Raw genomic sequence first — 27,946 nt, forward strand, 5'->3', positions numbered from 1 at the left:
ATGTTTGATTTTCCATCGTATGTACAGCGGCACTTTGTTACAGCCGTGGTTGTTGTTTCAGTGCTCACTCGATAAAGTTGAGTTCATATTTTCAAGTTTATTATATTAGCATAGCTCAGCGTGTCTGACGTCTTCTCGCCAGCTTTCTTTCCTCTTGACCAGACGGGGGCTGCAAACCCTCCCCTGGCCATGCACTAAAAGGAGATACGTATTCTTTTTCTGACTCACGTATTTTGATAGGGGAAAAAAAAAAAGCAAAACAGCCGGGGCTTGAAGGAGCTTATCAAAAGGTTAACTCTTCCCCACAGTCGTCTGGGCCTACAAAGGCGAGCAATTTCAACCAGAGCGGCAGCATCAGAGGACGATGCCTTTGCCTGCTGTTTGCCTCCGCCGTTTTCAACGTTGTTTTGACCCTCCGGTGGACCAAATGGCTTGTTTTGCACAAGTTAACTTTCAATCAAGAGACAGGCCAGCTGTTGTTTGCATCATTTCGCCAGCCGTCGCATGGGTGCACATTCCCAGCAAAATGACGACAAAAAAAAAAACGGCATTCGGTTCCTTCACAGCTATAGCGCAACGACGTTTCAAACAAACTTGTGTCTTCATCTCTTTGTGAACTGCAACCGAGGGCCTTTTAACCGATATTTCTGCTCCAATTCAATATTCTCTCTGCCTTTCGCTCACTTACGGCGCACCTTTGGTTTGGTTCCAACCAGAGCGCGTCTCCTTTTGTGCTGCGTTAATGAGATTGTCTCCGTAAATAGAATGTTTTTGGGGTTTTTTTTGTTGTTTTTTTTGCGTTGTGTTCACTTTCATTGCAGTCCACTTGTATGTCATTGGAACCAACTGTTGCTTTGTCATGCAATACGTAATGACACCGGTGTTCACTTTGTTTTAAAGGTTCATTCATTCATTCATTCAGATTCCTAACCGCTTGATCCTCACTAGGGTCGCGGGGGGTGCTGGAGCCTATCCCAGCTGTCTCCGGGCAGTAGGCGGGGGACTGAATCGGTTGCCAGCCAATCGCAGGGCACACAGAGACAAACAACCATTCGCACTCACACTCACACCTAGGGACAATTTAGAGTGTTCAATCAGCCTGCCATGCATGTTTTTGGAATGTGGGGGGGAAACCGGAGCACCCGGAGAAAACCCACGCAGGCCCGGGGAGAACATGCAAACTCCACACAGGGAGGCCGGAGCTGGAATCGAACCCGGTACCTCTGCACTGTGAAGCCGACGTGCTAACCACTGGACTACCTGGCCGCCCTGTTTTAAAGGTTGTTTTTTTTTTCTTTTTTTAGTTCACGAACAGACTTATTTTACTGTAAGCCCCGATTTGAATCATTTCATTGGAGATTCATACATTTTTGCCTTTTTCACCTTCACACGCAGCGTATCCCCCGCACACACCTCTGCCATTCATTCATAGAGACGCACGTACGCCAAGTTAAAACGGTCACCCTCGAGGCCTTATGTGGAAGGGAGTCCTGTCTGGGAAAGTGATAGTGAGAGAAAAAGAGGCTCTGGAGAGAGCGAGCGAGTTATCTCTTTCGATGTCATTGAGGGGGCGCCTCTCTTCTCTCTGCCTGTCCTTTCCCTCTCTGTCGTCCTCGCCCGCAACTTGCCTCTCTCTTGTTCCCGCTTGCTGGCTCCCATCGCGCTCGCCTCCTCCAGTGCGAGGCAGACAGTCCAAGGACAAAGTAGAGATATGCTGGGAGCAGTCGTCTGTCCGTCACCGAGTCTTTGAGGCTGTTCTCCCCTTGTCCTGACAGTTTGGAAATGAGTCCCCCTCCGTTTAACCCCACACCCCCCCCCCACCCGATGCTACATCACACGCGCAACACTTATCACGACATGCACAAGAGCTCTAGCGTCGAGCGTTTACGCCCTTGTGCTTTTTAAGATTCTTGCAGTAGCTTGACTTTTTTGCAGACTCCTCCAAAAAGGCTGGCGGAAAATTCGAGTTCCTCTTCACGAAGAGCAAACTTGTGACTGATTCAATTAGGAGTTTCCGTACATGAACAAACATATCCCTTTGCACAATATGCACGCCAAGTCAGTCAGTAGTCATTTTTTTTTTTTTTTTTTTTTAACTGAAACTGAACGCCGCCTCGTGTAAACAGACCTGAGGTTTGGTCCACGGGCTCTCCATGATTCAGTCATGCAGTGCTTGAATGTAGCCTTGGTTTAACTGGCTAAAGCCGACTGAAGAACATGGCCCGGGGGGGGTGACCCTGAACACACACAAACGCACACATAACACGCAAAAGCTCCCTCCCGCACACAAACACAAAACCGGTCCGACGTCTGACCTCTCTCCTCATGGCTCACACACGCACAACATGGGAGACAGTTGTGTGTACGTGTGCATGTGCATACGTGCATCCGTGTGTGTGTGTGTGTGTGTGTGTGTGTGTGACATCACTGCTCCTTCTCTCAGACAAACAAGGGAAATCCTCCTTGTCTTGCCTTGTCCATCACAGACCATCTCACTGTTGCAAGGCACGTGGGCGCCAGCAAAGCTTCCCTCAACCTCCTGGGCCAGTCTCGATAGAGATTTACCCACCGCGCGCACACACACACACACACACACACAAACATATCTTGGGGCAGGCTGCTTGGCTCCAGCCGGGTTCCCCTGACGCAGGGACACACGCAGACAGGAAGTTGGAGGGGAGGTTTGTGTCAATTTGCTTCTCTTTGCCGCACTTGGGGTCTGACCTGCTCTCCAGCATGCGACTTCCTCCCACTCCATCACTCCATAAACAAGCACATCCCCGCCACCGAAGGCGCTCCGGCCCGCCAACACTAATAACATCGCTCATGTTTTGATTTGACGCTCTGGATTTACGTGAGGGTTTTTTTTTGGGGGGGGGGGGGGTGAACTGACTGCCGTCGATGTTTGCATTGTATGATTGAATGAAGTAGGACAAAACAAAAAGTATGTGTGTGTGCGTGTGTGTGTGTGTGTGTATTTCCTTCTGGGTTTTTTTCTGATTATAGCGAGGGCAGATCTTCGTCACCGAGGAAACGGTGTTAACCTGTCACCTTAGCGGTCTTGTCCTCCCACTTTTCATCTTTTGTGTCTCCTGAAAGCACACAACCCACGTTCACTCAGTCTTTCTCTCTCTGTTTCTCTCTCACACACACGCGCACATGCACGCACACAATAAATAGTAGTCGTCCACTGATCTTGTTGAGTGTGTGTCAACTCCATTAGCACATTCCCCCGATAGGGCCAGAGCCCTCTTATCTATGGCGACCCATTAATTACACTTTGTTCCCTTAAGTGATCTATTTCAGACCTGTCCCGCCCTCAACACCCACTCCCTGCTATCTCCACCCCTGCCCTGCTCCTCCTCCACCTGACCTCTCTCCTCTTCTCCCTACTTCATCTCCGATTTCCCGGGCCGTTGTTCTTCTGGCACATAAACGCACGCAAAGACACACACTGTCAGGCGTACGCGCAACCTTCCCCTCTCTGGATCACAAGGTCGTGTGACAAGTAGCTCAAAATGTGAATAGCAGGTGTAGGTGTGGGTGCCCATTGGAGACAAAAAGCCACTCGAGGCTCATGTGGTGCTCTGCGGGCCTATTCCAATTTTAGGTGTATTGCAGTGAAAAGTGTGTGACATTCACATGGTTGTTTCGGTGCCCACGCGTTCCTATTTTGCCTCAGACACGTTCATCTGTGTACAGTAGATACTCACCGGCATTTGTACCGCTTCAAAGATAATACAGTGCATTCATAATTGTAGGGCAGGTTTGTCAAACGTTATTTTGTCACGGGCCACATTGTAGTTACCCCCGAAGGGCCGTAATGACTGTGAAACCGTATAAAGAAGTCAAGATTCATGGTTTATTCAAATATTGTTTCATTTACTGTAATGAAGGGTGTGGTCACAAGAAAATGCTCTCGTATTTATTACATATGAGAATTTGAAATTTTAGTACAGATTTTAGCAAGCGTCGTGGAATTTGACGTTTGATTCACTTTCGCGGGCCACATAAAATGATGTGGCGGGCCCTATCCGGTCCCTGGGCCTTAAGTTTGACACCTGTGTTGTAGGGGATACATTGCAGAATGACAATATAACGACCATTTAAAAAAAAGTGTTTTTTCTACTTGTACCTTTTTTTTCATGCTCTCAACCAGGGGTGCCCAAACTTTATGGATCGAAGATCTACTTTTTGATCAACTAACCTCACGGGATCTACCCTTACCGGCGCGCGCACGCACACACACACACACAAATTTAAGATGTACCTGCTTTATTTTATTTTTTAAATATTTTTTTTAGTGAAAGTGAGACTGATTAGTGTGCAGTGTATATTAACACAAAAAATATATTACTAACATGTACAAAGACACACAAATGGTTTGTTTTTTTTCTTCTCGACACTCCTCGGATCTACTTGGGACCTGTCTTAGATCTACCGGTAGATCAGGATCTACCTAATGGGCACCCCTGCTCTAAACCCACTTAAACTTACCCTGAGACCGAAAAGTATTCCATCACATCTTTATTGCACAGGTTTCCAAATGGGGCCAAGGATGCTTACTTCAAGCACTTTGTTTGTCTCTCCCACTTGAAGTTTACTGTAAAAGTGACACACGAGAATTACACATTGTCTATTTTAACAACACAGCTCATTGCCAGCATATACCGTATATTCAAACCCCGTAGACGGTCTAACCGAACTTTGCAATGATGTGACAGCAAAAGATTGGAGACACCTCTCTATTTAGTAGCATGTAAAAGTGCTCAGTTGGACTTAGGACTTTCTCTGACTCTTCTTCTTGTCCGTAATTACTGTACTGAGCGATTATGAAGGTTTTCTAATATTTAACACACCTCAAGTCTACTGCAATTCAAACTACAGACACAAGAATCATCATCATATTGTCAAATGCATTACAATGCGCATTTCCTTAAATAGTGGCCAGGATGTTTATTTCAGTCGACAAAGACGTTTTTGGTTTTTTTTTGTTTTTGTTTTTGGAGTGCATTTAAAAATCATGTTCCGCAACGTACATACATACTTACAGCCTTCACACAAGAAGGGGCTTTTCTTTCATTGTAGTTAATACCCAGTATCCGATGTATTGATATTTGGCATGCATATTTATAAGGAAATGGGATACTTGATTGTTAGTGACTGGGAAATCATTTGACTGAATCTCCTTTGGTACACAAATACCTGTTCATGAGTGCAGACGTGTTAATAAGCAAGCAGCCTCACTGTGAAGGGAGTTTATTTCTTCACTTTAAATTCCAAAGTCTAGTGTCATCACTGACACAAGTGAAGTGTCATTGGTACACTGTACAAAGAGCGTTGACATAAAGTGTGTGATCAAGATCGAAGTCCTGGTCGTGACTGCCTTTTGTGCGAGGACCTGAATCTGCCTTTCATCGCCACCAATCTGTACGTGAGTGCAGGGTGATGCGTTTACAGCCCAAGGTTGGAGATTAATATGGTCTTTTTTTTTTAAATGGAGAAAAAAAGCAAATTCAAAAACTATTGCATGTTCTCAGAGTCTGAGACCTTCAGGTATGAAATATTACCTTGCAGTGGACAATGTTTTTTGGCATTGGTGTATTGAACTTCCATAACCTGGTTATTGAAGGAGGGCTCGAAGCAAGGTGTGCGTGATCACCATGGCGGTGCGCGCACTGGGATGGCGGGGTTCTCACTCTCAAGGCTGTCTATTCAGTGAGCATCGATGCTGAATGCAGCCTGTCTTTCTTACAGGTGCAGGGGAGGGCCTCTCATAGCCCTCCCCTCCTCCATGACATCTTTTGTCACTCAATGGTGTGTGCCTGTCTCAAATTGTGGAAGGATGCATATTTGTGTGCAAGTGTGTGTGTTTCTCCTTGCTTGGCATTGTCCTTTAGGTGGCAAGGAGTGTGTGTGTGTGTGTGTGTGTGTGGGAGGGTGTGTTTCAGACCTCATTGTGTTGAAGTGGAACTGAGGTTGTGCGAGGAAGGACTTCACTGCATTGTGAAGTGGTGCAGCCAGCGTTACAGCTGATTTTTTTTTATCCTTCTATATTTGAATGTGCACATGTTCAGTCCACTCTTTGACAAGGTTCCGTGTTGTGATCTGTGCCCAGGCTTCACCAAAAATGTGCGTCGCGCTAAACGGATGCGTTTGTGCCGATGCACTTTTTCAGATTTAAGTACACATGCACGTGGATGCTAATACAGGACCTCTTATATCAGTCATAGGAACAGAAGTTCTTCATTGTATCTCACTAGGCCAAAAACAAAAGATGTCAGGCGAGCTAGCAGCTCAGGAGTACTTGCTATTTAAGTCCCGACCAGTTGTGGTACAATTGGAACAAGGCGCCTGGACATGCGAGGAGACCTGTGCAATGTTGACCGTGCTGATGTTAATTACAGTTTCACTGCAGCATGAGTCGTTAGCTCTGCTGCTTCACATAAATAAGATGTCCGTTTTAATTTCACTAAATAAAGTACTAGTAACTTTTACCTCTATCCCGTTTTACTTTTAGGGTTACTTTATATCCACAATTTTTGTTAGGTCATTTAATACATGTGTCTAGATAGATAAGGTAGCTAGCTAGCTAGCTAGCTAGCCATCTCGATAGATAGATAGATAGATAGATAGATAGATAGATAGATAGATAGATAGATAGATAGATAGATAGATAGATAGATAGATAGATAGATAGATAGATAGATAGATAGATAGATAGATAGATAGATAGATAGATAGATAGATAGATAGATAGATAGATAGATAGATAGATACCGGTAGATAGACTACCTCGCTAAAAAAAGATCTACATTTTCGTCTTTGTCATCACCCAAAAATACTTCCACACACACTCATATGATACATTCCTAACTCCCGTTTTATCAAATTGTCGCACGTAATAATATTGTATTATTCTAGGTGTGTCACATAGCCCTCCTTCCTGTTTTGAAAATGTCTCAGTTGCACTTCCTGTAGTCCTGCCCCCGTCATAAAACTGACATAAATACCTGTTTGGCCATGACGTCTCTCTCTCTCTCTCACACACACACACACACACACACACATATACACACACGTAAATCCTGTTTTCCCAAGTTGTTACACATTTATACTTTGTCCCTTATCTGCTCAGCGCACATTCTAACTTCTATTATTTTTGTGTTGTAAACAGTCCTGCTTCCTGCGTACACTTGCACTGAGTCTTTTCAGCTAGTCAACTTTTATCATTATATTTGCCTGTGTTGAATGCAAATCAGATCTCGTGCGAATGAGAATTGTTTCTTATTAGTGAATTGTTACCACTTGATGATTGTTAGTTGTTTTCAATCACTAGAGTCCAATATTAATAATTTTCAAGCTCCTCATTGCATGTCACAAATTTATACTTGAAAGTACTGTAAATCCCTGCCAGGAAAATGCATATAAGGATGACTATTGAGAATGTTTTTGGAATGCCGGAGGAAGCTCGAGCGCTTGGATAAAACCCCACACAAGGGAGAACAGGAGGGCCGATGCTGAGATTTGATCCCCGACCTCTAGAGTTGAGAGACAGATCTGCTAACCACTTGACCACCGTGCCGCCTAGCGCATTTCAATTTGTACTACGCAATTACTTTGTTATTCTGAAGGATGACGTCACCATGAAGTGCCACCCATTAAATGTGACTTGAGAGCGCTTTCTCCCTTTTGCTTTGAAGCATCTCGTCCCATCTGCACGGCGCCGAATAAAGACACAGAGCGATGCTGTCAAGGCCAGACCGTGTGTGGCCTTTCGTTTTCCAGCGAACAGAAGAGGGCAGGGTTTGGCACTGCTATGGAATAGCCCGTGCTGTCCTTGGGTTGAGGTTATCTTGTAACTCGTCTGCTGCAAGTCTCGAAAAGTGAGGGTCCTTTTTGAAAGCCAGGGCCACTTATTCACGTCAATTAAAAAAAAAAAGCACTCAGTGTCTGGGTGGCAGGAGTCAATGACGGAAGGCTAGGTGAGGTGGGGTGGGGGGGCGCAAAGAAAGAACACCGCTGCGCTTCTTTGTGGATTACTTTTGTCATGTTCCGTATTTGACAGCAGGGGGCAGGTGTTCTCGCTTGCCGCCTGCACACCTGCCTCCCATTTATCGGTGATTGCACCTGCTATATTTAGGAGCTCCGGCAGTTGACTCACTGCCGGAGTATTCCACGCCGTGCCATTGCTATTGCCTATTCCTTCTCGGTTAAACACTGCCTTAAAGACTATTGATAATTGTTGCGTTCCTAGACATCCTCTCGTGTGGAATTATAGTATTTTGCCTAAACTTTCTCCTTGACGTTTTTTCGCAAGCGTTTTCTGTTGCCTCGTTATAATTATTTCCGGGTTCTCTTTTTGACCAGCATTTTCTGTTATCCGTTTAGACGGGGGGGTTTTGTGTTGTAATAAATATCATTTTTGTCACAAAGTTACTTTCTGTGTCTGCTATTTAGGTGATCCACTTATCCCCAGTTTGTTGCGCACGGAGCGATTACTCTGTCGCTTTGAGCTCAACGTGACAACTTTCTACCTCCTTTAATGTTTTAACTTGGCTACTTTTGTTATTTGACTGAGTTGTACTTCTTTCTCCTGGAAATTGAATATACCGCTTGTCATTCTGCTTTCTCTCACTGTTTGTCCCTCCAGTTTATTTATTTTTTAAATTCCAAGCGTGTCCCCTGTAGCGAGCGATTCGGGTTCCTCATCTCGAGGCATTTAATGAGTTCTGCCTTGTTTTTGTCAAACAACAGCACCCAATAATAAGACAAGTAATTAAAAGCGGTACGAAGGGGAAACGCAGACCCCACTTAACTGACTCGCATTAAAAATGATTTGCATTCAAGAGGAAGGAGCCCTAAGCTCTGTTTTGATAGATGTCTACTTGGTTTTTCTATCTATCTTGTTATTGTAAAAGTGTTGAACCTTAGCGCTATGTTGATTTTTTTTTTTTTTTTTAATGAGATGCATACCGGGTGTGGTGTAAACAAACCCCCGATGAAGAGCGTGTCAGTTGTGGATGTCTTCACCCTGAGTGGAAATTGTGATCTTTGGATTTAATTAGCTTTTGGAGTGAAGACAAGGTTTGCGTGTTTTCTCCGAGACCACCGAGTTTCTGCGGCGGTGCGACTGAGCAGCTGTCACCTGCCCGGCCGGGCTCCCTTTGACCTCATCTCCGGTGGCAACATGGCCCACGGCCTCACGGGGGCCAAACGACATTCTTGACCTTTCTGTGTGTCTGCGAGCAAAAAAAAAAAAAAATGGACGCAAAATGGCACTGCACGCCTTCACCGCACATACACCACGGAAGATCGTTTAATATCAGAGCGCGTCAGCGGCGGAAATCCGACCGTCTGACAACCAGGATCCAGATAGCGATTCCCCAACGCTCATCAATGCAACAGATAGTTTCCACAAACAGCGGCCCAGCTAAGGTTACATCCAGCGAGGGCCCGCTCCATAATGCGCCGCCCGCCCCCCACACTGAGATAAAACAAAAGCTTAGGTTACCGTCGTGAGGAAATTGATTTTAAAAAACGCATTGTTTGTGCTCCATTTCGATCGGAAAGGAAATGAGAAATTTGAATGTTTTGAATCTGCATATTGTAATATCATCTGCCCTTTTTGGTCATTTCTACTCTTGCTGCGATTAAATCATTTGCCAACTCCTTTGTTTAAATTGGACTTCATGAAATGCTTAACCCGCATGTCGAGGCGGTTTATTAATTGTTTCAAGAAATGTAATTCACCTTATGAAGAAGCTCACCACGTGACATTTCCCCGCATCCCAAAGTCCTCGAAATTAGTGTTTTACGGAGATATGGCCCCTCTTTGCATCAGTGTAATTACGAATCACTGGGAAAAAAAAATAAAGAGTGATTCAAATAAAATGGGCCATTTGTACACAAGCAATTAACTGTTGCAACTTTAAATAATGTCGCCCAGATGGAAGCTAATTATAGTCGGCAGGCTTTGATTCAGGCTTTCTGTCGGAGTGTCACTCGGGGCGTCACTTTGGCTTTTCAGTCACCTAGCGTTTGTTTTGAAATTGGTGACAATCAGAGCAGATTACCATTTGTAACAGCATGCAGCGTTTTGCCGCGCGGGGAAGAAAGCATGGCCCATAGCTATGGAGGAGTTTCTGTGTTTCCTTTTTAACAGCTCTCCTCCTCTCTTGTTCCCTTTCCCCGCTGCACAAAAACGATAACAACTGTGTGCGTTTGTTAGGGAGAGGAGGGTACAGAGCGAGTGTGCGCGTGTGTGTGTGTGTGTGTGTGTGTGTGTGGGGCGCCATGCGTGAGGAAATGCTTGCAAGTGGCAAATCGCCGTATAGCTGTGGAGACGTGGGGGATCAAACAGTCAGTCAATTACCCTGAGAGGTCTTCAGTGGCTGTGACAGAAGACGCGGCTAAATATCAGGGATCGGATACGCAGTGTGGCTGTGGCTAAAGTGATATAGCCTGCTCATACACGCACACGCACGCGCGTAAAAGGCTGAAAAACAAAGAAGCCAGGCGTTTGAGGCAACACGCATGTAGAGTGTAAAACATGTCAAGTTGAAGCGCTGGTATCCTGACATGCTAATATCCCAGATACGTGTCGTCCAAGTGTTGAAGTCAATTTTGTCATCCATCTCTTGGTTGGTTGTTATTGTCAGTGAAGATGTCGTCCAAAAACTATAAAGGCACAATTTTCATTTTTAACATTCTGATGTGTTGATAATGAAAACAAATCCCCAGTGTTAAAGTTGAAAAGACAATGTTCGACGAAGTCTCAACACAGATGGCGTGGCATACATTTTATTAACATTCTTAATGTCCACACGTATTCTTCATCCTCTGCAAAGAGCGACCATTTGCAAGTGATAAAGCCACCAAGCGCGTAACTTTTGCTGATATTTTTTTTTCCTGCTCTTCTCTTGTTCTTCTTTTGTCAAAGCTGCAAAAAAATAAAAGACCAGTTGCATCTTTCCTTGTGCCCGTTGCACTTCACACCTCTAAAGCTTTGCGTGGCTGAATTGCAAATTGCGCAGGCTGAGGTTTGTTCAACACTCATTTTTGCGGCAGTCATCATCGTTCTTATTGTTTTATCTATCTATATCTATCTTTATCTATATCTGTCTATATCTATTTCTCTCTGTCTATCGACGTATATATACATATACATACACACGTAGATACAATAGATAGATTCATAGAAAGATAGATAGAGATATTTTTTATTTATTTTTATCAATCGACGGCCAGTGTTTGGTTCTCACTCCCACATTATTGCTCATGCATCCTCACTATGTTTGCATATTATTGCACTTATCTTGAACTTTGATAGGCTAACGAAGTTATAATAATTGTCGTGATGAAAAAAAGACACAAGGAGCGTTCGTTCTCAAAACATCTGTCCAAATATTTTGAATGACCTGATTTTATTAAGCAGTGTTTTAGTTGAATTGCTCGTCAATAAATCCACTTATCTCTTGATCAACATTTTCATTCCGCTGCTAAAACGTAGTGCCGTCCTGTTTATGGGGGTCACTTTACACTCGCGGTGTATAGCCGGGTGACACCTCATTGATCCCCAGATCTTTTAAAGATATTAATTTGATTTGTGCCGTCGCTGAGGTAATCCCTCTCCTCCTCCTTCTCACAACCGCCACACTTTCCGTCTTCAGTGGCTCATGAAGACCGGCCATTGGGCTTCCCCACCTGTAAATCAGTGATCACATCGCATCTCTGACAACATCCATTAGGTGCGACACACTTTGGCAACTAATGGAAGGGTGTGCTTACGCTGTTAAAGGCCTATTTCGTGTGTTGGAGCAGGTGTCAGGGGGTCGACCCTCGATTCAAAGCCGCCGGCCGACAGAGGGGCGTGGCTTCAGGCCAGAGTCATCAGAGGGGCACGGGCTCATCTGCATATTGGCACAGCGACGCCCCCCTGGTGACCCTCGAACCGATCAGGTTGGAGAGCCTGCCGGCGCTCCGCGGGAGTTCACCGGCAGTTCATGGTGAACGGTAGCGCGCCGGGGCATTGATCGGTTTGTGCTGCAGGGATAAAAAAAAAAAGGGACAAAACACAAGTCAAAAGTAGTGTGAGAGGAACATTTGGCCTCAAATTGGATATAAATGATAGATAAGCAGTGTGAGGAGGTTGTGTTTGGCTTTTCCAGAGGCGCATGTTAAAGGGAGCCCCTGCTGAGGGAGCACACTCGCCAAGAATGTCGGATTATTTGCTCTCATGATTGTCAGAGCTCTAAACTTGACCCAAGGTGCCGACTTCCATCTACCAACCGCCTCCCCTCTCCAACTCTTCCACACAACACACCTTGGAACAGACACTCGCAGAAACCGCCGAAGTTGACGCCCGAGCTCTCCGTGTTTTGTACACACACAAGCACGCGCGACATCGCTAATAATGCGTCCAGGCAGAGGTCAATCTAATAAACATGGGGTCAGCACAGTGGTCATCCGAGGCCTGGCGACGGTGAGAGAGCCTTTAAGGTTGCTGCCTAATTGTATCCCCGCGGCCTTCTAGTCTGTCTTTTTATAGCCAATCTCCTGTACGCGGTAGAGAGGAGTAGGCGAGAGAGGAAGCAGAAAGCAGGAAAGCGAGGTTGCAGTTTTCCACATTTCTTCCCGCTCACAAACTGATTTTAGATACGAAGCTTATCCTTTTTTTAATCCGCCGTAGAAAATTAGGAGAGCCTCTTTCAATATTCTTATCGTCGCAAACAAATACAGGTACGGACAAAAAATAAGTCTTAAGTATGCAGATAAAAAAAAAAAAAAGAAAAGAAAATGCATCACTTCCAGGGATGTGTTCACTCATTCCTCTGTCTGTAAACACAAAAGTCTTAATATCTGCTCTCTGAAAAATTTAATCTCCTAGTGGGAGGTAAAAAAAATAAATATATAAAAAGAAGAAAAGGAGTCTTCTCAAGTTCAGTTACAGGTAGTCACAAAGAAGTTTCCATTTCTAGCCTGAAGGTTATTCTATGTCTGTGTGGCGCTTTAGTAGGTAACCATACAAAAAAACCCCCAAAAAAGCACTTCATACTTCTGTGACAATTACGAATGTTAAAATCTGAGCTGCGTTGAAGCACCTTTCTCGTACGCGTTTCTTTACTTTGTTTGACTGTTTTCATATTTCAGTGGTAAACTTATTCGGACGGTGTTACTGTCCCTGTTTGCTCAAATTTGAGGAAGAATGAAGTCAAAGAGAAAGGACGGTGACAGTCTCAAACATTTATCAAACACGTCAAAAACACAAATACAAAATGAGAACACTCGCGACCAGCATGGAGAAGACAGAACAATATTGATTCCATTTGTGGTGATGCTACGATATACGAGTTTAATTTATTCCAATTAACTTTGGTAAGCGGCAGTAATATGAGTTGATTTTCACCGGGCAAGTGCGTAGGAGCAAAGGATGTCAGAGAGTTAAGGTGGGGCGAGGCCATTTAAAGATTTGAAAACAAATAAGAGAGTCTTAAAAAGAACTCTAAAATGTTTAGGGAGGCAGTGAAGGGATGCCGGAGTAGGAGTTATGTGCTCCCTCTTACGAGTACCAGTCAAGAGCCGAGCTGCAGCATGTTGGACCAACTGGAGATGCTTAATGGAGGATTGGCTGACTCCAATGTAAAGTGCATTACAGTAATCCAGCCGGGATGTGACGGCGCCATGAATTACTGTTTCAAAATGCTCTTGAGAAAGTCGAGGCTTTAATTATTTTTCAAAATGGTTCAGCCCTACCACCTGCCCAATTGCTTCTTGCAAGTTGAGCTCGGTTGAGTTCACTGCCACCATACATCCAAATCTCAAATGTTTACCCGCAAAGGTTTTCTGTTGCAACAATCACTCACTTAGAAGAAACATAAGTCACTCTGGTCGACCTTGAGGTGAATGTACCAGATTTCAAAATGCAGCGTGACCCCCAACTTGGGAACTGGCTAACCTGGAAAAAAGGTCGTCGAGAAACCCGGCACGAGTAGATGACCAGCTCACCTGATATACCCCCTCAGCCACCTCCCGCTTCTACTTCCACTGCCCTCAATCGACTTTTTAGAATGAAGCACAACCGCTCCACTGGTTTTTCTTAGTGCATCCTTTGTGCATAATGCTGGTTTTGTTTGGAAGGCCTGGAATGGAAAGAAGACCGAGCAATGGTGTTGATTATCAGCTATCTGCTTGGATAACCTATTAAGTCTGTCCCATTGGACCACTGGGTCATAAGCTGTCCTGACTCTCGTGACTGACATCTCAGAGTTGCAGGGAGGAGACATCAAAAAAGAAGTGCTTGTGTGCGATACTTTTGGGAAGGCTTTCAGTCCAATTGCATGAAGTTCAACTTGGATCTTAGTTTTCTTCTGCGAAAGCGTTCATCCGTGTTTTTGTGTGTCATCTCTGTAGGCACAGAACGGCACGAGTTGACCTCCTGGATGAGTTTTAACTCCATCTTTAAGTTCTTCAGCGAGGTCGCCGAGGCGAAAGAGGACGAGGAGGCAGAGGAGACATCCAACACTGTTACCACGCGCAGCAGCTCCCTCAAAGGCAAACACCAAGATTTGTGAAACAACAATAACGACGGCGACTTAATTGGAGCGATAGTGTAGCGTGTACAGTGGGGGTTACAGATGAAGGAGGCTAAGGACTTGGGTTGTTTTCTAGCTAATTTCTGACTTCCTTCTTCAATTCCCTGCGTGTTATTTCTCCCTTCTGGCTTTAAACACCAGCCTATTTCTGTTGTTTTTGTTTTGGTAAGAGACAAGAGTTCAGCTCAACATCACAATAACATTTTGTTTTCTTCTAAAATGAGCGTAACTGTCAAACTAATATGTGTGGGGGTGTTTGTGCTTTCCAAGGGTTAGATAGATAAGCTCACTCAGGATTGATACAGTGCCCTGTGGTACACCTCACATCAACCGCCCTGCGGTCAGAGTTGTTGAACTCTTCCTTTTTTTTTTTTTTTTTTTTTTTTAGCTCGCTTTAATTGTTTGTAGTCAGCATCTTGACCATTTGTTGGTGTTGTTTTTATGATTTCATTGTCGCACTCCGATGCACACAATTTTTTAAACTCATTTACTGAGCTAAATTTGGAGGCACACTGTTTAGTTATGTATACATGTCTGTTGTCTTCATTCAGTGCAGCGGAAAAAAATGCCCTCTGCGTAATTTCCCCAATTTATTTTTAAGCCCATCAAAGATGTAAATGTCAGACAAAGATAACACACGTTAACATAAAATGCAGTTTTTAAATTGTGGTTTTATTTATTGAAGAAAAAATATTTGTTTGTTTAGTTTTTTGTTTTCTCAGAATTCGATTTTACAAAACACTTAATTCTTCAAGGTCACGATTTACTAGACTAATAAAATGATTCTGTAGGCATGTTTTTCCCAGCAAATGCCAAATTTTTCCATCATGCTTTGCTAGAGCCCATCTAGTGGCCTTGAAAAAGGTGCTTGATGCTCAAAAACCCTCCAGTCTTACTGAATTAAAGCAAAGGAAGAGTGGGCCAAAGTATGGTGAAAGACTCATTGCCAGTTGGAGAAAATGTTTGGTTTCAGTTGTTGCCACTGAGGGTGGCCCAACCAGTTATAGGGAGCAAGCATTTTTAGCCGTTTTTATTATTGCTGTGTTTTATGTTTATTTGGGTTATCTTTGTCATTCATGTTTGTTTGATGATCTCAAACAAAACAAAGGGGGGGTACATTTGAGACGTGGGCAACTACTTTTTCATTGCACTGTAGGTTTAGACCGGATACCTGCAAGTGATTGAATGCACGCCAATCCAAACAAAACCAACCCAATCTGCGCCGAGTACCTAAAATGCGGTCAGCGAGCACGTTTTAAAAATCACTTAAAGTCGAGCATCAAATGGATTTAAGGGACATCGCATTTGAACAGGAGCTCGAAATCAACTCTCAACACTCACAAAGCCTGAAGAGATGACACATGTCAGGAAATCTAAGATCTCAATATTATTCTAAGCCTGAATGATGTTAGAGAAAAATATAACGTATCTATTTTTTTTTTCCCTCCCCACCACCGCTAAAGTCCTTCGCTAGTGTTCTTAAACGTGACAAGCGGCTGCTCAGTCGTGCATAATCTCGGGTATGTGACACAAACATGATCAGTTTTTTTTTTTTAAGTTTCATAAACCACTCAAGGCTTAACGGGATACGCTTCTTAAAGTGGCGACATTAACGCCAAATCTCCAAGCCATTGGCAAATCTCGTGATACCTCAGACACTTTCTTAAATATGTACTTTCCTCTTATTCCCCCTTCACTTCACACCATGACTATTGTTTAACTTTGAGCTGTGAAATCCTATTTCTCCCCCCACGCCCATTCCGTGGATGTGTAAATGTGTGTGTGGCTTAATGCTTTTGAGGATTATCTTTGTGCTGTAATGAGACAACTGTGGCTGATGGTTTCAAGGCCTAATTTCCTTTTAATTTGATTCCCATCTCTCCTGGTTTCAGCACAAAAAAAAAGGAAAAAAATGATTTGCTTATTATTTGATTGGATGATTTTGGTTTCCAGATAGCGTTGCTCATCTTTCTGTATTTCAAGGGCAAAATCTGCTCATTTTCCTCCTCTCCATAATTGTATATTGTTGCCTTGAGGGAACAAACAAGGCTCGGTGCTTCTAATAACAAGCCAAAGGAAGATCGAAGTGGAGATGAAAGAGCGGCCGGAATCCAAAGCAGCGTCTGCAAAGAAATAAAAGGTTTTTTTATTTTGCCAATTTCTCTTCAAGACGTTATTTTTCATACTTGGGCCTTTGTATTCCTGTAATAAAATACCTGCATTCTTGTTTGGATTTGATGAAAGGTCTGTGTATTTATAATTTTTCTTTCACTTCTCTGTAATAATTAGAATGTTTCCTAAGTTCTTTCAAAGTTCGTATTTGTACCTTACGCTGATTCAATTAATGATAATAACTGTAAGAATGACTTTTAAATGCAAAAAAAAAGTTTTGCACATTCCTTATTCAATTTGTCATAGCTGAATGAAGGTTTTGACTTGTTTTAAACCTGTTTCAAGTTGTTTTTTTCGTCAATCCGTAAACATATTTGTGTTATTGCAGAAATACGATGACCTTTATTTACTGCTGGTCAATGCAATGCAGGTTTTTTTTTTTGAACGTGACTAATATTTAAGTTTTCCAAATGGTACTCTAAAGCGATTCAAATTACAAATAGGTCATTATAACATGAGAAAGTTTTGCATTTTCTTCTTTTGTGTGTGTGATACACATGTGGCGGGTGAATAAATGCGTAAATAATACTTTTGCTTACAGCTTGCCGAGAAAAACGAGGCTGAAAGGGGCAACAGTTTATTGACCCTCATTTTTGTCTGCGAGGCACAATAGTTTGTTTCCATTAAACTCCCCGTTTCTCATAATGACAGTACAACAGGTGAAAGTCTTCAAAATTGCGACTTACACACACGCCACGCTTCATTTTACTACCGAATGGTCTAAAAATGCATTTTGATGTGGTGGCGCATTTTGGCTCGATTTATTACCACGTCAAATTGTCAGGTCTTAATCCCTGCATTAAAAACGACGCGTCATTTAATCTTCATGTGACTCCTTTAAGTGCACCCCCCCCCCCGCCCCCTTCTCCTCGCCTGTGTTTCATTCACAATGTGAACCCGTGGAGGACTCCTTGACATGGAAAACTTTTCTACTTGTTTGATATTTCAATTGTATCGTCCCGTTGAGAGAGTTGTTGTCACGCTTGCCTGCACTACACTGGCCCTCCGTGTGTGTGTGCGTGTGTGTGTGTGTGTGTATGTGTGTGTGTGTTTGTGAAGTGCTGCTCACTAGCCCCTCTTAAAATGAACTCCCGCCAAAGGAACCAGGCAGTTGGAATGTCACCCCTCTGACACACACACACACTAGTGCGGATCACTGTCACATCACTATTTGCATAATGGTATGCTCAGCTCCGAGGAGGAAGGTAACCCCCAAATTTTACGGGTCAACTAACTGCAACAATCAATGTTTTATCGGCCCTACGAAGGGAAAATATCTCGAACAAGCAGCAGTGCAGGGACGCTCTTTCTTCTCTCACCTCCTCCCTCGCCCACTCATGCCTTATCAATTCAATCCACTGCCCGTCACCAGCAATATTTCCAAAGCGGTTCAAACATGGAAATGCATCATCATCATCATCTTCACCGCACGCACCTCCAGACTCAGACTGCACCCCCCTCTAAACGCCGCATTTTCAGCCTCTGCAGAAGACCCATCCAATGGATATATTTATCTTATTTCTATTTCCAAATGTAAAGTATACACGCAGGGGGATGGGGGGGACACAGTGGCCGATTTCCATGCCACTCATTACATATTCATTGACTCGCCTGAGAAGCCCTTTAATCCAATGGAAACAACTCTTCCATATTCTAATAGGGAATCATCGCTGCAGCCACAATCAGCTTGATAAGAAAGAAAGAATGCGCAGGTGTGACGCCGAGTGGCTTTTGGCTGCAGCAGGCACTTTGGTTTTAGAATAGGTCACGTCCATTTTTTTAGGGGGGGGCGGGGGATGGGGTGGAAGGACTCAAAGGTTCGTTCACGTGTCTAATACTCGCGTTAATTTGCGCTGAAATCTAAAGGACGCCCTGGAGTGCCATGCAAGGACTATCGATGTGTGCGTGTGCGCGCGCGTGCATGTACAGTCCGGGTTTGGTGGGCCAGCTGTTGGTCGCGGTCGTTTGCTTGGTGACGCTGTTTTGTTGAGTCCATTTGGCGTTAATAGCAGCTTTCAGGCTCTCTCCCCTCACCGCCCCCTCAATTACACCTCCTCTGATTCTCATGCCGGCCTCAACCAACACTCCCGCGTGTCGGAAAAAGAAGAAGAAGAAGGGGGGGGGGGTTAAATAATGGGCTCTGAGTTTTAAGATTTCGAGCCGGTCTTTTTGGGGGAGTCATTAGTGGACAAAACTGTCGTTTTTGACATGATTTGTAGAAAGGGAGCAAAATCGGGGTATAGTTGTTCACTTTTGTCATTTTGACGACGTATGGCGTGCATGCGCATTTAAGTTGCTTCATTTTCCAAATATTAACAGACTTCATACACACCACATCACGTTTTTCCGCCTCGCTATACTTTTATTCACACTTGTAGTGACACACAACGACAGATGAGCTCAACCTCTCATTCGGGTGTTTTTTTTTTTAACAAAGCCAACTCCTCCTTATTCAAATGTGTTTATTTAAGAAATTGCAATGAAATGATACGAAGGCAAATTAAAACCCAAAGCCTGCATCAACCGCACCTAGCTGAACATAAAACAGTAAGATAACAAATTACACAAATGCACGAGACAATGCGTTGTTTTCTATTTATTTTATTTTATTTTTTGCTTTTTTGGGGCAGGGGGGGTGGTCAAAAAAGTATCACCCACAAAAACGTGTGAATTGTTTCCAGTTTCAAACAACTCCAGGGAGGAATTCGATTTTGAAGGCAATTTTCAGTGGATGAGGTTGATATTCGTTTCAACATCATATAAATAATAACACTACAGGAGATATGTCGATGTATAATACAGTACATCATTCTAAAATTATTAAATACAAATGAATATATTTTCCGATGCTTTTGTACATTTAGGAACGAGTTGTCAGAAATGTACAACTAACGTCACTTTCTGTATTAACATTGTAACAAAAAAAAACCCACAAATATTAACTTTATAACAAAAAACACACAAATGAAGATCATTTGATCGTCATTACTGATCGATTTCACCCAAATGATGTTTTATGGTTCTCAAAGCAACGAAATACTGGAACCAACTCGCACCGGGAATTTCATCCCAGTCACCATTCGAGATTAAATCAACAACGAGTGCGTTACGTGATGACGTATCAATTTATAAAATGCCTTCATCGGGAAATTAAAAATAAAATTAAAGTTCGTTCCACCTCATGATGTTGCTGCTTATAGATCAGGTCTGTCTGACGGATAAATTATGAACCAACAATGAAATATGTTGAAAAGCACTTGCAAATATTTGGCATGATTTAAAAAAAAACTCAAAGAAAGAATAACTCCACTTTTTTTTCACCGCGCAGAGCCTTGCACATTTCCTAGTAAAAACCAAACAAATAGCAACAAAAAAAATGAAAAGAGAGTTCAAGGCAATATGAAATCACACATTATAGATGGGTTTCATCATGTGCACGCATCCCTCCGAGGATAAACACTCCTGTGCGTGGGCTGCGTGGGCTCCAAAAGAAGAAGTTGTTATTGCAGCAAGGAATGGGGCTGGAGAGGAGGGGGGGGGGGGCAACCCCTTTGCACCCTCTTCTTCATCATTCGCCGGCCTCGAAGAGATGAGGCTCCAAATGAACTTATTGCCATTCATTTGACTGCGTGCGCGCGCGCGCGTGTGTGGCCGTCTTGGGCAGGTGGGCGGGGCCGTGGGCAAAGCGCGTGCGCGCGCGCTTCTGGGTGGACGCGCATTTTCACGCTTCTGTCTTGCCTTGCTTCTTTGGCGGGGCTCGGAATCTCCGTGGTTAAGCGAGTTAATAAACGTGTTAGTTATTAAAGGGCCTGCAGCCTGCTGCTTGCCTCACCTCGCGGTGTCTCCAAAGCTCCAACGCCCCCCCCCCCCCCTCCCCGCCTTCTCCCCGACCCCTCCTTACGGCTTAGACTTTGCGCCCATCTCTTTCTCTATCAGCCATTCTAATGTCGCTCATTGTGTTTGTTACCTGAGTCAGCAGGGAGGAAGAAGAGAGTCTGTTGAGGGTGTGCGTGTGCGCGCGTGCATTTGGGGAGGGGCCGCTCCTGCGGCCAACGCTCCTTTTATTGCTGTTTATCCCCGCAGCAGTCGTGGCAGGTTGGCAGAATGTTTAATCAACTTAATTTCGTCGCGCTTACTGGACGAATGAACGCCAAGTAACGCTTTGGGTTAATGCCTCGGCCTCGAAAGTATTTTAGTGGGGGGGGGGGGGGGGGGGCATTAAAACAACTGGTAATGTAGTCAAAGGAATTATAACCGCAGTAAATTACCTTGCGATGATCGACTCGGTAATATATATATTTTTTAAACGACCCTTGCGTTATAGTGGAAAGATGATGACGTATTCTAGTTGCTCTTTTCAAAGGGGGCTGAATATCGTTTCTGAAGTTCTCGTTGGAGTGGGAATAATTGCGACAGTAAACATTCATGAATTGATCTCGCAGCCAATCAAAAGTGAGGGTGAAGCATGCTGAAAAGAGAGAATGTTTGGCACAGCTTGTGCAGCCAATGAGTTGGTCAGAGGAAATTGAGGCAATGTTAAAATAATATGAAAATTGAGACAATTTTGACCATTTCATTCATTGTGGGGATTCCGTTAAAAAAAAAAAAACATTGGATGTGGAGAAATAGTTGGGTAATCCGAAAGAAATACAACAAGTACAAGTACAACAAAACGCACTGTCTGTATCTCTTTAGCCCCTTTTTGTTGCTACTGTCACAAAATAAAAATAAAAAACTAAACATCAGCATCCCTGGCTAAAAATCGTGTTTTTGACATCAGGCATCCAGTAATCCGCAAAATTTGAATCCAGGCAATTGGACTACAGTATTATTAAATTTACTGTGTTTACTCTAACATGGAAAAATGACTCCAGCAATGATGCCATTTGGCTAAAGATTTTTCCCAGCGTGTCCTAAATGGCGCAATTAAAAAGGAGCTGCTGAAAGTACACCCCGCCCCCTCCCCAAAAAAATATAATAGTGTTGGTTTTGTGAGTGGGAAAGCTTTTCAATGAATGCTCTGAAAAGACACAGCTTGACCATGAACAATTCAGAGTTGTTCTGCTTTTCTTTCTCTGGATTTGACCAGTGTGCACCGATGTGTGGAAGTTTAAGAAAGTCCACGTGTGAGCTTGACTCCCCATTCAGCAAAATTGGTCTGCCCCAGCTCTGGGGCAGACACGGCACGTACACTCGGCCCACATACCTCAATGAATGACGGTCCTGCAGTGGCCCACATCTGGCATCCATGATGTGGGCCGCATTCGGCCCAGATCTGAGCCCCATTGTAAAACCATATCTGGCCCTACTCTGGCCCGACGCTGGGTCAGAACAGGTTCCTGATATCAGCCTGAATTCAACCTCAACAAAGCCACATCTTTCATGAGCCATATTTGACCCACAAAAGTCTCAAAAACGACTGTTGTAAAAATATGTTTATTGTCACAATTTGTGAACCTCACATATAACTCCACATACACTGGAAAAATGCACTTTTCTTTATTTAACAGTGAACACAAAGTCCAAATTGGGATTCAGCTGACTCTTGAACTGTATTTTTCTGTCCATCAAATTGTTGCGCTCTCCATGTCCTCTTTTCTTCTCATGCTCTCCTTCCTGTCACCACCCCCATCAGGAGCCAGGTGTAGCCATCTTTTGATTGTGACATCAATTTCCTGGTCTGAGGTCCGAGATGTTAGGCTGTTAGGTCTCACAGCGGCTGTAAAAACTGTAAAAAAACAAGAATGAACAGTGTGTTAGGAAAACAAACATTTGTACATGTAATAAACAATGAATAGTCAGTAAAAATAACCCCTGAAATTTAGTAAGGCGTTTTTCGACGAGAAAAAAAAACGACCATGAATAGTAAGGTGTTTGGAGCCGAAAAAAACGACCAAGAACAGTAAGTAACTAAAAAAAAAACGACCAGGTATAGTAAGGTGTTTTTAGCCGAAAAGAACAACCATGTAAAGCATTTTTAGCCGAAAAAAAACGACCATGTGTAGGAAGGCATTTTTGGATGAAATTTTTAGCCGAAAAAAAACGACCAAGTATAATAAGCCGTTTTTAGCCGGCAAAAAAACCCGACCATGTATAGTAAGGCGTTTTTGGACGAAATTTTTCGCCGAAAAAAACGACCTTGTATAGGAAGTCGTTTTTAGCCCCCAAAAAACGACCATGTATAGTAAGGCGTTTTTAGCCGAAACCCCCCCCCCCCCCCCCCCCCCGACCATGTATAGTAAGGCGTTTTTGGACGGAATTTTGAGCCGAAAAAAAACCCGACCATTGAGAGTAAAGCCTTTTTGGACGAAAACAACAACCATGTATATAGTAAGACATTTTTGGACAAAATTTTGAGCCGAAAAAAAACGACCATGTATAGTAAGGCGTTTTAAGCCTCCAAAATAGACCATGTATAATAAGGCATTTTTGGACAAAATCTTTAGCCGAAAAAAATGACCATGTATAGTAAGGCGTTTTTAGCCCAAATAAAACGACCGTGTATATTAAGGCGTTTTTAGCCGGAAAAAAATGACCATGTTTAGTAAGGCATTTTTAGCCCAAATAAAACGACCATGTATATTAAGGCGTTTTTAGCCGGAAAAAAATGACCATGTTTAGTAAGGCATTTTTAGCCCAAATAAAACGACCATGTATAGTAAGGCATTTTTAGCCCCCAAAAAACCCGACCATGTATAGTAAGGCGTTTTTAGCCGAGAAAATAAACCAACCATGTATAGTAAGGCGTTTTTGGACGAAATTTTTAGCCGAAAAAAACGACCATGTAAGTTCTTTTTGGACGAAAAAATAGAACATGTTCATTTTTTTCGGCTAAAAATTTCGTCCAAAAATGCCTTACTATACCTGGTCATTTTTTTTCGGCTAAAAACGCCTTACTATACAATGTCGTTTTATTTGGGCTAAAAACGCCTTACTATACATGGTCATTTTTTTTCGGCAAAAAAATTCGTCCAAAAATACCTTACTATACCTGGTCATTTTTTTTCGGCTAAAAATGCCTTACTATACATGGTCGTGTTTTTTTTTCGGCTAAAAACTTTGTCCAAAAACGCCTTACTATACATGGTCGTTTTTTTCGGCTAAAAACGCCTTACTATACATGGTCGGTTTTTTCGGCTAAAAACTTTGTCCAAAAACGCCTTACTATACATGGTCGTTTTTTTCGGCTAAAAACTTTGTCCAAAAACGCCTTACTATACATGGTAGTTTTTTTCAGCCAAAAATGCCTCACTATACATGGTAGTTTTTTTCGGCTAAAAACGCCTTACTATACATGATCGTTTTTTTTCGGCTAAAAACTTTGTCCAAAAACGCCTTACTATACATGGTCGTTTTTTTCGGCTAAAAACGCCTTACTATACATGGTCGTTTTTTTCGGCTAAAAACTTTGTCCAAAAACGCCTTACTATACATCGTCGTTTTTTTCGGCTAAAAACGCCTTACTATACAATGTCGTTTTATTTGGGCTAAAAACGCCTAACTATACATGGTCATTTTTTTTCGGCAAAAAATTTCGTCCAAAAATGCCTTACTATACATGGTCGTTTTTTCGGCTAAAAACGCCTTACTATACATGGTCGTTTTTTTTCGGCTAAAAACTTTGTCCAAAAACGCCTTACTATACATGGTCGTTTTTTTCGGCTAAAAACGCCTTACTATACATGGTCGTTTTTTTCGGCTAAAAACGCCTTACTATACATGGTCGTTTTTTTCGGCTAAAAACGCCTTACTATACATGGTCGTTTTTTTCGGCTAAAAACTTTGTCCAAAAACGCCTTACTATACATGGTCGTTTTTTTCGGCTAAAAACGCCTTACTATACAATGTTGTTTTATTTGGGCTAAAAACGCCTTAATATACATGGTCATTTTTTTTCGGCAAAAAATTTCGTCCAAAAATGCCTTACTATACATGGTCGTTTTTTTCGGCTAAAAACGCCTTACTATACATTGTCGTTTTTTTCGGCTAAAAACTTTGTCCAAAAACGCCTTACTACACATGGTCGTTTTTCTCGGCCCAAAAAATGCCTTACTATTTTTTTCGGCTAAAAAGTTTGTCCAAAAATGCCTTACTATACATGGGTCGTTTTTTTCGGCTAAAAACGCCTTACTATACATGGTCGTTTTTTTTTCGGCTAAAAACGCCTTACTATACATGGTCGTTTTTTCGGCTAAAAACGCCTTACTATACATGGTCGTTTTTTTCGGCTAAAAACTTTGTCCAAAAACGCCTTATTCTACATGGTCGTTTTTTTCGGCTAAAAACGCCTTACTATACATGGTCATTTTTTTTCGGCTAAAAAGTTTGTCCAAAAATGCCTTACTATACATGTGTCGTTTTTTTCGGCTCAAAACGCCTTACTATACATGGTTGTTTTTTTTGGCTGAAAATGCCTTACTATATACATGGTCAAACATACAAAAACGACTTGAATAAGCCTTACTTATCATGTTGGTCAAAGAAAGAAGGGATATGGTTGCAACCTCTGGGGATTGATCACCCAACCACTAGTTTGGGACATGGTTTCTCTACCACTGAGCTACACCACCACATACCTTCTTGTTTGTTTTGTGTTGTCTTCAATAAAGCTGCAGATGGTGGTTAAAGAAAGGAGTGACTTTGTTGCAAACACTGGGAAGGAAACACTTGGATTTGAGATTTCGGCTTTCTACCAGTGAGCTAACCCACCACAATGAACCTTTGGGTTGTTTTGTGTTTTCCTCAAATAAGTTGGATATGTTGGTTAAAGAGTAGACATTGCAACAACGAGGGATCGTACACTTAACCTCTGGTGTGACACGCCACCACTCTACGACTGAGCCAAAGCACCACATAGAGCAGTTAAGTTTTGTTTTTTTATTAATCATGGCCATTTCTTTCAGCTGGGTTTTTTTCGGCAAAAAATTTTGTCCAAAAATGCCTGATTATGCATGTCGTTTTTTTTCGTGCAAAAAAGCCTTACTGTACATGGTCGTTTTTTTCGGCTAAAAATGCCTTACTATACATGGTCGCTTTTTTCAGCTAAAAATTTCGTCCAAAAATGCCTTACTATACATGGTCGTTTTCTTCGTCTAAAAACACCTTACTATACATGGTCGTTTTTTTCGGCTAAAAACGCCTTACTATACATGGTCGGTTTTTTTCGGCTAAAAACTTTGTCCAAAAACGCCTTACTATACATGGTCGTTTTTTTTTGTCCAAAAAAGCCTTACTATACATGGTCGTTTTCTTCGTCTAAAAACGCCTTACTATACATGGTCGGGGTTTTTTTCGGCTAAAAATTTCATCCAAAAATGCCTTACTACTTTTGGCTAAAACTGCCTTCCTATATATATGGTTGTTTTTTTCGGCCAAAGATTTTGTCCAAAAATGCCTTACTATACATGGTCGTTTTTATTTGGCTAAAAACGCCTTGCTATATACAGTCGTTTTTTTTCGGAAAAATTTCGTCCAAAATTGCCTTACTATCCATGCTCGTTTTTTTCAGTCTAAAAACGCCTTACTTTACATGGTCGTTTTTTTTCGACCAAAAAGGCCTTACTATACTGGGTCGTTTTTTTCGACTAAAAATTTCGTCCAAAAACGCCTTATTATGGTCGGGGGTCGGGTTTTTTTGTCCAAAAATGCCTTACTCTAGTTATGGTTGTTTTTTTTTCGTCCAAAAGCGCCTCACTATACGTGGTCGGGGTTTTTTTCGGCTAAAACGCCTTCCTATACTTGGTCCTTTTTTTCGGCTAAAATTTTCGTCCAAAAATACCTTTCTATACATGGTCGTTTTTTATGTCCAAAAACGCCTTACTATACATGACCATTTTTTTACTACCGGTATACTTATATGGTCGGGGTTTTTTTCAGCTAAAAACACCTTTCTACACATGGTCGTTTTTTTTTTCGGCTAAAAACGCCTTACCATACATCACTGGTGTCAAACTCATTTCACATGGTGGGCCACATACGGCCTCCGTAGATGTCAAGTGGGCCGGACCATTAAAATGATACCATACTTTGCTATAAACAACCAAAACCATATGTTTTTCCTTTGTTTTGGTATAAAGAAGCACAAGATTATTTGGAAAATGTTGAAATTTAATAAACATTATCTTTTACAAAACATTTCATGAAGCACCTTATATTTCCTTCAACAAATGTGCAATTTACTTTTATCATTCACATATATGCATTGCAACTGATCCCATTGATTGTACAAACTTTCACAAGTAATTGGTATTGAAAATATAGTAATGCACTTTATGATTAAACAAGATGTATAAAGAAAGGAAGTTTTCAACCATTTAGACGTGCATATAAAATCTAAATGTAATTCCTGCGTACACCTTACAAACTAAGGAGAGTGCTATTAAATGTTTAAATGTGAGAGTGCTATTGATAGCGTCTGCTGTCATGGGTCTTTCTCAGTGACGGAGTGAGGCTGCTGTTGTCTTCTTCTCTGGTCAAAAGAGTGATACACGCACAGACACACACACGCGCATGCGCGCGCGTGCGTTATGGCTGGCGGGTGTGCGAGTGGTTAACAGCGTGTGAAGGTGTTTCCCTGTCAGGGCGGTCTCGTTGGGCCCAACTCTGCTGGATCGATTTCCAACTTGTCCTGTCGAATGTGACGAGGACATCCAGGCCAAGCGAACCGGTGGTCGCAGCACCATGGACAGCGACCCCCCCCCCTCCTCCCCGTTGACCTCGCCTTGCTATCACATTCCCCCCACGTGGGACGCGATACGACCAAATACGGACACGGCGAGAGAGAGAGAGAGAGAAGTCGTATTCTTTCCTCTTCGCTCTTTGTGAACGTGGAACCCGGTTGCGTCCATTTGCTGCCGTCCAAAAGGTGTTATGAATAGAAAATCTTCACATCTGACTGCTTTTAATGCATCAGGCCATTACGCATTGGCGTTGAAGGGGTGTCGGGGGGTGTCATTAACCATATATATGTATAAAATACATGTATCCAATGGCAACTATATGCACACGCGCGACTGAAACTGACATATATGATCCAATTACGCGCGAGAACCGGACGTGCGGGTTTTACGCACAGACGCAAGATTTGGACACGAAAGGCATCCGACGTTTTAACGCTTTATTTGTTGAACTTTTTTTTTTTATGGATGCAGCGTGCCGGTGGGGTGCTGCGTTTGCTCGGT

The 27,946-nt window shown here is 42.7% G+C and overlaps 1 protein-coding gene and 1 long non-coding RNA gene across 4 annotated transcripts in view; one reads left to right on the forward strand and one right to left on the reverse strand.

The window, feature by feature from the left end:
* fam172a (family with sequence similarity 172 member A) overlaps positions 1-27,946 on the forward strand; it is a 179,018-nt gene that overhangs the window by 142,096 nt on the left and 8,976 nt on the right. For 2 of the 3 annotated variants that reach the window (XM_052067454.1, XM_052067455.1), the window contains exon 11: positions 14,413-16,837. The exons of the other annotated variant lie outside the window; for it this stretch is intronic. In XM_052067454.1, coding sequence (XP_051923414.1) covers positions 14,413-14,573 — 161 coding nt within the window. In that variant the 3' untranslated portion in view covers positions 14,574-16,837. Of the gene's footprint in view, positions 1-14,412; positions 16,838-27,946 lie in introns of those variants that run through there. 3 annotated transcript variants of the gene reach the window in all.
* LOC127601844 (uncharacterized) lies at positions 26,691-27,469 on the reverse strand. The gene is made up of 2 exons (XR_007962661.1): positions 26,883-27,469; positions 26,691-26,824 (listed from the first exon to the last, which is right to left on the reverse strand). It is a non-coding gene; the product is annotated as an uncharacterized LOC127601844 (long non-coding RNA).

The sequence above is a fragment of the Hippocampus zosterae genome, chromosome 6, assembly GCF_025434085.1.
Source record: "Hippocampus zosterae strain Florida chromosome 6, ASM2543408v3, whole genome shotgun sequence".
NCBI classification, from domain to species: Eukaryota; Metazoa; Chordata; class Actinopteri; order Syngnathiformes; family Syngnathidae; genus Hippocampus; species Hippocampus zosterae.